This window comes from Copadichromis virginalis, linkage group LG20 (genome assembly GCF_057382275.1).
Source record: "Copadichromis virginalis isolate Kocher_CV1m ecotype Utaka linkage group LG20, C_Virginalis_male_GT1.1, whole genome shotgun sequence".
Classification (NCBI taxonomy): Eukaryota; Metazoa; Chordata; class Actinopteri; order Cichliformes; family Cichlidae; genus Copadichromis; species Copadichromis virginalis.
Genome location: NC_140637.1, coordinates 30199582 through 30210198, shown reverse-complemented (window position 1 = coordinate 30210198; position 10617 = coordinate 30199582). Strand labels below are relative to the sequence as shown.

The 10617-nt window shown below is 38.0% G+C and overlaps 1 protein-coding gene across 2 annotated transcripts; it reads left to right on the top strand.

The window, feature by feature from the left end:
- The first annotated feature begins 2313 nt into the window (after positions 1-2313).
- On the top strand, positions 2314-8920 carry coq10a (coenzyme Q10A). 2 transcript variants are annotated; one of them, XM_085444814.1, is made up of 6 exons: positions 2314-2922; positions 4455-4604; positions 4686-4878; positions 5045-5146; positions 5980-6158; positions 6395-8920. In XM_085444814.1, the coding sequence occupies exons 1-5, from the start codon at positions 2786-2788 to the stop codon at positions 6145-6147; spliced, it is 750 nt and encodes a 249-aa protein (XP_085300940.1). In that variant the 5' UTR covers positions 2314-2785; the 3' UTR covers positions 6148-6158; positions 6395-8920. The 2 variants fall into 2 exon arrangements, with proteins under 2 accessions (XP_085300940.1, XP_085300938.1); XM_085444812.1 differs by having other exon boundaries at positions 5980-8920.
- Positions 8921-10617: the final 1697 nt, after the last annotated feature.

Genomic DNA, 10617 nt, shown 5'->3' with positions numbered 1-10617 from the left:
CCGAAAAAAAATGTTTTTAAACTTGGAACCTACAAGTTAAAATTTCGGTTAACTTACTCAGTAAGTCGAAATTTCGACTTAGCTCTGCATGACAAAAGAAAAAAAAATCCAACCACTGAAAAACAAAAAAGTTCCACTAATTTCAGGTTATTTCAAACTTTTGACTTAAGAACTCAAAATTTAAAGTAAATTTCTCAATTGTGAGTTATTTTGAAATAGTAGCCAACTCTTTATGATAAATAAATAACCTGACATTTTGAGATATTATCCCAAAATTTTGAATTATGGATGGTAAAAGTGTTCTATTTTGGGGGGTTTGGGGGATTTTTTATTCAACGGTTGAAGAAAACCCCCCAAAACACCATCTGTGGTGGTTACAGTTTAAATACAATAACACTTTATCGCATTGATTAGTCATGTATTCCCTTTTCTATCACTATAACTTAAAAACATTAATTCCATCATATTGTTCTGCCCGCTAACTGGCTTTTGGCTGTCACTGCAGAGCCATATCCATGCAAATCTCCATTTCAGTTAAAGGGAGTTCTACTTTTTGTAAAACAAGAGCCAATAAAAAGTACGACATCTCCATTTCCATGTGTGAGAGTGAAACTGAAGTGAAAAATCACAGATGAAAAAAAGTAATGTAGGCCTTGGGTGTAATAATTAAGATCGAGTTAAATATCCAGATTTGCTGGATATTCGTCCAGGCTACAATGGTAAACAGTAAAATAAGCCTAGAAATTATTGACTGTTATTTTTTATTTAGCTTGAGGACCTTTGTTTTTAAACGTGATCTATCTCCCCTCTGTTATCGTTCTCGCCTTCACTGCCTCTGTTCCTTGCAGCTTCACTGTTACTGTCTCTATCGCATTCACACACTGTGTTCTGTCTTCTACTGACTTTCATTCTCTCCAGTGCTACTCTCCATCCGCTTCCTACTCACACTACAGATGTCTTCCACAAACAACATATTCCACGGAAGACTCCCTGACCTCATCTGTCAACCTGTCCATCACCAATGCAAAAAAGAAAGATCTCAGAACCCCACCCCCACTTTCATCCTATCTGCCACTCCTACCACACACAACAAACAAACACTTGAACCCTGTTTATACAGTCTCACGGCATTTTGTTCAGGATATATATATATATAAGATAAGATAAGATAACTCTTTATTGTCATTGCACAGTCATACATAGTACAGTAGTACAATGAAATTGGAAAAACTGTCCTACGTCGGCACTACATATAACACAACACGACACGATATGACACATCACAACGTAACAAACAACACAACACAGTATATTAACTTAGTATAAAAAAGAAGAATAAGTGTATGTGTATTGCACACTGTTATTATTGCACATTAATTATTATTGCACCTTGTTATAAATATAAATATTATTGTTATCGTTTTAAACATTGTTACCTCCCCCTAAAAAGTCCAGGGAGGTATCCAGTCAGGTCAGCTATTTACATTGATCAGGGCTATTGCCCTGTTGTAAAAGCTGTCCTTGAGTCTATTTGTTCGGGACCTCAGCAGCCTGAACCTCCTGCCAGACGGCAGCAGCTTAAACACCCGGTGTCCTGGGTGTGTGCAGTCCCGTAGGATGCTGCGTGCCCTCTTGAGACAGCGAGTGCTGTACAGGTCCTTCAGGGAGGGAAGAGGATGTCCAATGATTTTTTTGGGCCATGTTGATGACCCTCTGGAGTGCCTTTCTGTGTGCTGTGGTGCAGCTGGAGAACCACACACCGATGCAATATGTCAGCACACTTTCAATGGAGCAGCGGTAGAAGACGGTCAGCAGCTCCTTCTTCAGGTCCATTTTTCTGAGGATTCTCAGAAAGTGGAGACGCTGTTGGGCCTTCTTTAAGACCGCAGAGGTGTTAGAGCTCCATTGGAGGTCTGTGTCTATGTGCACACCCAGAAACTTGAAACTGGAGACCCTTTCCACGCACTCCCCGTTGATGCTGACAGGCTGCAGCTCGGACTTCCTCCTTCTGAAGTCAACTACCAGTTCCTTTTTTTTGGTGGTATTGAGGTCCAGGTTGTTGTCTGCACACCAATCTGACAGCCTCTGAACTTCAGCTCTGTATGCAGTCTATACAGTCTATACAGTCTATACTATATATATATATATATATATATATATATATATATATATATATATATATATATATATATATATATATATATATATTGTTATACTAATATAAAAGTGCTTTCGTAAGTTAAATAAAATAAAACAAAATAAAAATATTTTTTCCCCGCCGTTAACCTCCTGTAGAGTAGGGGGCGGCATTTCTTCTCAGAGCTGTTGGGCAGAATCGATGACAGAAGAAAGGAACAATTTGTCCCACCGGCGTTTTATTTAGCAGCAGAAGGTCGTTCGCAGCTGGCAGCAGTTTGGCAATATTTATAGCCAGAAAGTGACGTAAATAATTTAACTTTGTTTGAAGTTTGGAACTCGACGCGTGGAGTAATGTGAGTATTACGTAAAAAAAAACAGCGGAACGTAACCATACGTCGTGATTGGTTGGGCTGTTGGAAATCTTGCTAGCTAACGTTAGCAGCTGACTGCCGTAACTAACGATAGTTACGCTCGCAGTTCGGAAAGCGGCTGTGCTAACGCTACTTGTTCATTAATATACCCGCACCGAAGCAGCGTGCAGGTTGGACTGGACCCTTGAATCTCTGTGCCCTCGGTCTTAAAGCAGACCCCGGGCTAGCTCGACAGACCCAGGATCTCCCTCTCTTGAAGCGGAGAGGCTGACTTGATGGCAGCCTCGACCGGTGCCCGGAGATTACCCATGGGTGTTCGGACGTTCAGTGACTTTCTCCAGATCGCCACTGTGGGATCCCCTCGCTCGTGTCGCACGGCGGTGCAAAGAGGATGCCTGCGACAAAACATCAGGTGAGCCCGTCGGGGAGTTACTGGAGGCTGTTATTATTATGGTTAACAGCACCGAGCTGGTCATTCAGTACAGAGGAACTGACGCTCTGCCGCCACTGAGGGCGGACGATATATAACGAGAAGGTCACTAGATAATGTTATCAAGCTCCATAATTCTGGTTTCTTATCTTTAAAGTGTGACCAGCCTCCATTTGAGAAGCAACTGCTGATTAGTGTAACAGAACTACCAATAACTAGAACTGTCTCACCAGGTAAAGGCAGCTGTTAACAACTGCCTTCGACATGGGTTCTGCAGTCCAGTCTTCTTTAATGTTTTTGTAGAATACATACATAAACATAAATGAAAACAAGCAAGTTAATCGTTATAATTGTGCCATGTTGCTGGTGAAAACAAATTACAAGAAGCTAACTTGATAAAGAAGGATATTAACTACGTTTGCACTGTTGTATTGACTTTACATAACTGTAAAATCACAACTATAAACCACTCAACTTTGTTCTTTCATGCATGAAATATAAACATTACAGAATACCCACAGTTATTTTATTCCATAAGTAAACTGCTGAAAGTAAGAGCTGAAGAATGGTGTAAAAAATTGGGGGGGCTTATCCATAATGGATAACATGTTTCCAAAATGTGGAGAACAGTTTCCAAAACAGCCTGTTTGTGGTAGCAGTGAATAGTATGATGCATTGACTTAATGAATGAATGTTTTCATGTTTTGGGAAGCACACACACACATAATCACTTGCATTAACTAGTGATCAGAATCAGAATACTTTATTGATCCCTGGGGGAAATTATTTTTTGTTACAGTGCTCCATTTTAAACCAACATTAAGACAAGACAGACAATACACTAACTAAGAATAGTACAATATATACATATATATACATACATAAGTCACTCATAAATAAATAGTCTGATCACCCTGATCACAACCCATTTGATCAGGTTGACCTTGATCGAGGTAAACGTTGTGTTAATGGGTCTTTAGATGAAAGAATAAAAGAAATCACTGCTTCACTGCTGTTTAACTTGATTCCAACAAATGGCAAACAAATTCTCTCATAACCTATGATGTCTTATGGTAAAGTTATATAAAAACTTGAAAACTGGTGCTTCGTTTAAGTGGAATATTTTATTCACAAGGATCTAATGTTTTGTGTCATAATTTGATACAGCAATATTTTAATTTGCTTATTTAGTTTGATCCTTGACTCTCAGTATGAGGAAAAAATGTTGCTCACCCCTATCCTACAGGCTACCTTCCAGAAAGCACAAAGCTAATTTGTTCAACCAGAGCAGGTAGGTGTCACCTTACAGCTTTTTGCTATTCACAAAAAAAGACCAGACGTGGAAAATACCAGCATGCTCTCAACACTGACCTTTCATAACTCTCTGGTCCATCCATGCACTCACTGACTGTTGAAACTGGAAAGCAGTGGACCTATTTTGTTGCAGACTGCACTCTTTCTAGATAGGGGCTTATGGCACATCACTTCAACACAGATTCTAATTACCTTTCCAGACACTTGTCGTCATGTGGCATTTTGATGACAAGAAGTCCCAGGGTGCTTTGCCTTCAAGATTGTGACACAATGACAGCGGTTTCCCAAAGCAGAAGCTTCATCAGCCTCACCAACAAAAGGAAGGAGTACTCTGAACGTAGAATACTTGGGTAAGTATTGATGAGCCTTTTTATAATCATAAATTTGATCATTAATACAAAAAATTAATTAAAAGGATATTCCTGTTACAGGTATTCTATGCAGGAAATGTATGATGTTGTGGCCAACGTTGACGAGTACAAGCACTTTGTGCCTTGGTGTAAGAAGTCCCAGACCATCATGAAAAGAGCAGGTCACTCCAAAGCCCAGCTTGAAGTGGGATTTCCTCCAGTAGTGGAAAGATACACATCTATGATCACTAATGTTAGACCTCATCTAGTCAAAGTAAGTAATGGTAGAGAAATATTATCCCAGTCTTTTTGAATTGTGATATGTGATTTTTAATGCTCCATCTGTTGCTAGAATTTGTTTATATAGAAACGATATGACTGAAACACAATTTCTGTGTTTTACAACTTTTAATTATTGTCTTTGTTTTTGTTATTTGTAGGCAGTGTGTACAGATGGAAAGCTCTTCAATCACCTGGAGACGATATGGCGCTTTAGTCCTGGCATTCCCGGTTACCCTCGTACCTGCACCGTAGACTTTTCTGTAAGTAGCCTGTGCCTCACTTTAGCCTGTAGCTCACTTTAACTGCTTGTGTGTACTAAACACCACATGGGATAGATGATACATCAGAAGACTGATATCATTAAAGTCTGTATTCATGCTCATTAGTTAATGGGTTTTTTTTATGCTGTGAAAAAGCACAAATGTAAAAATTACACTTTGTGGTTTTATGAGTGGTTACGTGTGGTTTTTCCTTCATCTACAGTGAACAAGATGAAGGAAGAGAGACCACCCGTGGAAGTGTTTCCCAAACATTTGATTTACTTGTGTCAGCCTCCTAGGTTTAACAGCAGCTACCCAATTATATCGCACTTTTTCTTTATATCTATTCAAGAGATGATTTACTGTTTGGTTGGCAGTCTCCAACTTCTTATTTTAAAAGGTCAGTTGCTTCTTATCAGCAGCTCCTGCCCCCTTCCTGTCTAATTTGTTCATTTTGGCTGAAGACTAGCAGTGGCCACTATCGTTTCACTCTCTCTAAAGGGTTTGTTGTCCTGTGGTCAGACTCCAGCTCCACCCTCTTTAACTGCAAGTTAAAGGAAATGCCACCAGAACAAGATGTATTTCTGCAGGAAACCTTTCAGTCAGGTGTTTGTTTGTTTGTTTGTTTTTGTTGTGTTTTTGTTTTTTGTTTTAAACCATCAGACTGGCTTCGTTCCACTTTTTTCACTCTTTATGCTAAGCTAACTGTGTTCCAATCTCATCTGATATCTTTGCAAGAACACAAATGAGCTTAGCTTTAACCTATCATGCCCACTATATATATTTGCCGTATTTCTTTAAACTAAATTATTATGTTTCTGTGTGTTTAACAGATATCCTTCGAGTTCCGCTCTTTGCTGCACTCACAGTTAGCCACCATGTTCTTCGATGAAGTGGTAAAGCAGAATGTTGCTGCATTCGAGCGGCGAGCCGGCAAGCTTTACGGCCCAGAGACTCGCATCCCACGAGAGCTGATGTTTCATGAGGTGCATCAGACGTGATCTCAGCAACTGTACGTCTTCATCTGGCCTTAAACCGTACCCTCTTTATTCCCTCAATAAACTTGCATGATGTGGCTTAGCAGGCCACTACATCAAATCTCCACTGCTTCATAGATGTTATAGCGGCTACCAAAGGTGTAGCGCATCTAACGCTTGCAAACATAATGTTGTAATTCCTGCCTTAGTAAATTTTTGCTCACATCCCTTCTCATTGTGTTACGTTTGTCCATTTTCTGTCTACCTCCAGATCCTTGTTTAGCAGAAAGAACAGTAAGTCATCGCAGCATTGTTACATTGTGCTGGACACTCAGTTATTACTTTAAACTTAAACTTCGGTTTTTCTATAAGACACAGTCCCTTTTGCCGAAGCAGTTGTCTCACTGTAACTTGAGGTTACTACTATCAAGTGAACTTCAGCTCTAATATATTGGGAAAGCACATTCTTTGCTTTTACACTTAGCATTGACTTCATTTCAAATGGAAATAGTAATATATAGTTTGAAATAAAGTACTGGTATTGCTGCAAAATAATATTGCTTTTAGTTCTTTAATTTATTCAGCAGCACTTTTCAACCAGTTTTATAGGGGTTCATATTGACAGTGCCATGCTATAAGAGCATTATTGTAGGTTAGTATGAAGTGCAAAGGAGGAAAATTAGCTGTGGCCTCAGTATGCTAGGATTTGAGAAATGTCACTTTAACTTGGATGCTGTGAGGATTGGGCTTTAGAACGTTAAAAAAGAAAAATTAGCATAGTAGTTTTAATACTGCCTTGTTTTACAGCCCAGCACTAGTATCAGTCAGTAAAGGTGGGGAAATAAGAATTAGCACAACCAAGAACCCCTGTTGAAACTGAAAAATCTGCAGTACTGTAAAAGGTATCACAAAGAATGTAAGAAGAGTACAATGTTACACTCAAAAATTATCTTTATGATCGATTAAAAACAAAAGAAGAATTGGAAATTAAAGATGGCTTCCTGTGATTTGAATGTGGCTTATATTGTAATTGGATCAAAAATAAACATTGCCATGTTATGTGGATTCTAACTGTTAGGAGTCAGTTTAGGTTATAGTTTAAAAAATGTAGGTGTGTCCTTGCTTAGTGGGCTGTTTTGTGTTTAGATTGTTTGAAGGTGATCCGGAGGATGAAACACTCAAGTCATCTATCTATAAATTGTAGCGGTGGGCTGTAGAATAAAACATTACTTATTTATCAATGAGTTTCATGCTTATTTGTTGACATTTCGGCTTATCTTTACACACATTTTGATGCATGGATATAAGTAACAAAGGCAAATATATTTGTAGCATTTATGTGTTGCATTGTCAGGACTTGACTTAAATTTAAAATCAAGCAGCCCCTTCACAGTATTCTGTGATAAAGGGCTATTAAAGGTAACTGATTGTATTTTGCTACATTTTAAAGGTGACTCGTAAGTTGCTAAAGAAGTAATGTAGTGTGACCTTCTCTGTGAAAAATGTTTCATTTTGTCCAAATGGTCCAGTAAACCTAAAAGGTTTTTTCGTATTTTTGTGAAACTGAAGTATGTTGTTTTATTTTTGGTTAGTAAAGTGATTTGGGAATTGAGGAAAAATGAGTCATCAAAACCCAATACAGGCGTATTCAGTCTGAGAATCACTGTTACTATTTAAAAAAATAAATAAATACATTTAAAAATGGTTTGAGGTAAAATCATTGAATACCACTTTTGTGTATTATGTTGCAATTTGGCCTTTGCTTCTTTTCAAATTTTGATAGTACACAATCAAGATATGATTGAAGTGTAGTTCCAGCGTCTTTTTTTTTTTTTTTTTTCTTAGTTTAACAAAAGTATTGCATTAACTGTAGTTTTATTTAAGATGGTCCTACCATTGCCAGACTCAAAGTGGACTAACATAATTATAAATAATGTTAATGAAAATTTTGTGTCGTGTTTTTAACGTTGCATCACATTAGAATTCATCTTTACTCAAGTTTTTTTTTTTGTCTTTAAGTGTATTACAGAGAGTTTGTTTTTCATTGTAAGTGCCAATCCTTATTGGAAAAAAAGGGGCAGTGTAAACAGAAATATTTTCCGAATTAGCCTATTATGCTTTTCCTGATTTTCTGACATATACATATAGATTCTTATAATAGTGAATGCTCGTATTAAATATGCCAAAAATTGAACATAATGAGGTCAGCGTATGCACAAGTAATGCCTGTGAGCCAAACGCTCAGGTTCCAGGCAGGTTTTTCTACTGTCTGCACTATATGATGTCAGTGACAGTGGTTATCTCAGGCACACTGCTTGGGTTATGAGCTCAGAAGCCCCGCCCACCTGCTGTTCTAACCTCCTGTTTGTAAAGGCTGCCCAATCAGAAAGGTGGAGGAACTAAAACAGGTTATTTCAGACAGTGGATGAACTGAGGGGCTGCACCAAGCTGTAGTATAAGATGAACTGATAAATGAACTGTGACTCATGCAAAAGCTACTCTAGTACAGTCCAGATGAGCATAAAGGGTTCACTTGAAATTATTGTAACCCTTCGACCCCTCTGTACATTTCCACATCAATATTCATGCTGCAGGCGTATTAATGACCACTGGTCTTAATACAGGCAGCCTTGTATGTATAAAAGGAGATATAAATAAATATCAGTCACTTGTTGCTTCAATCAAAATTATTTTCACTGTTTTGGATTTCAGTTGCTTTTTTTTGCAAGCAGAAAATGTATCTATGTAAATATTGGTGTATTTTAAATTTGTATTTAAATAAAAAGGAGCTGTCACATTTTGCGTATGTGCTTTTTTTTAAAGGTGATTGATAAAAAAAAAAAAAAAACGACTCCTGAAGGTATACCTGCATTAGTGCTTGAGCATTGTGTCCTTCACTTGCAGCAGCTGCGTTGTAATGCATTTAGATGACACCAGGTACCGTTTTTAGACTGAGCTTGTGTTCCAGAGGATGGCATTGAGTTGATGTCCCTTAGCACTGGTTGCCTTTGTTGCACAAGTGGAGTGGAAAGAGTGGCACAGCTCAGCTGACCAGCAAGAAACCAGAGTGGGGTGATGGTATTTGGGCCAGTTATTAATAACAGCACATAGGAGAGGTGGGCATTTGGGCCATCTTCTTCTCATGATCACAGTATGGGATAAAGACTAATTGAAATTGGAGCATTACAACAGGAATCATTGATGATCATGATATTCTTAAATGAGCAGGTTTTGTATCTGGTTTTTGAATTCAAACACTTCTTTACGCTCTTGCCTAGAGCTGTATGTCTCATTGGAAAGAGAAAATTACTCAAAGTTTACAGTGTAAATACATTTTTTTTTTTACATTGTGCCATCATCATGTTACAAACATGACGAGAATTTACCTAACTGACCTCACCTGTCACTGTCATAAATCATTTTGAAATGCCACACACCATTGCAAGAAAAAAAAAGTCTGTAATCCCTTTGAAGTTATCAAGTAGCACTAATCACTCATAAAATATATTTTTTTTTATCTAAAGTCACAACAGCTGACAAGTTCAACATCTTTAAACATTTATGCTTTTCATATTTTATGGTCCACACTGAATAACCACACAGTGTGAGATGGAAAAAGGTAAACCTCTGTGGAACAGCTTCTCCAAAAGGAGAAGTGAGTTTTGAGGTCAAGTGTTCCAGCTAAGGATCTCATTTTGGAAGTGTGAGTTGAAGAGGTGCCCTTCCTATAAATAAAGGCATTCAAAGTGTGTGAACTGACAAGAAGTGATGTTCTCAGTAAAGATTGCTCAGTGTGAATGGTCTTTGAATCAGGAGCATTACAGCGACACACAAAGTCCACAATAAGGGAAATTAACTGCTGTTAACAAATGGACATAAGGTTTACTAATGAATTCATTGGTTTGAAGATCATTATCTGGTTATTATAAAAATGCAAATTATGTTTATACATCTTAGTAAACTGCTAATATTTACTGTGTAAAGCATTTTCAAAAATTATTTGGATGCAAGTGTAAAGTCTAATACTTGTTTAAATAGATAATAAGTAGGTAGGTAAGGGTGTAAATCACCAGACTGAAGCTGGAGAATGCAGTTTTGGTCCTGTTATATTCACTGTTTATTACATTTGCTCCTGAATTTTAGGTACACTTGTTCAACTGCTCTTTAACCCAAATATCTAATCAGCCGATCGCATGGCAACAACTCAATTCATTTAGGCATGCATGGCATGGTCAAGATGAACTTGTGATGCTCCAGTCAAGCATCTGAATGGGGAACAAAATGAAATGTCTAAGGAGCTTGGAAACAAAAGCGTCTGGACTTCTTTTCTTTAAGTTTTGTCTTGAAGATGTTTCACCTTTCATCCGAGAAGCTTCTTCAGTTCTAAGCGCAATTGGTGGAGAGTCCCAGATTTTAAGCCCTATGGGAGTGTCCGCAAGAGGGTCATGGACCCTCTATTGATCCTCTACCTAATCACAAGGTCCAAGGTCTGAA

What these genes read in the sequence shown, in the direction of transcription:
- coq10a (XM_085444814.1), top strand. Translation starts at nt 2,786, where the DNA reads ATGGCAGCCTCGACCGGTGCCCGGAGATTACCCATGGGTGTTCGGACG. An exon ending in TCTGAACGTAGAATACTTGG is followed by an intron (nt 4,605 to 4,685) that starts GTAAGTATTGAT and finishes TTCCTGTTACAG; the next exon opens with GTATTCTATGCAGGAAATGT. An exon ending in TTAGACCTCATCTAGTCAAA is followed by an intron (nt 4,879 to 5,044) that starts GTAAGTAATGGT and finishes TGTTATTTGTAG; the next exon opens with GCAGTGTGTACAGATGGAAA.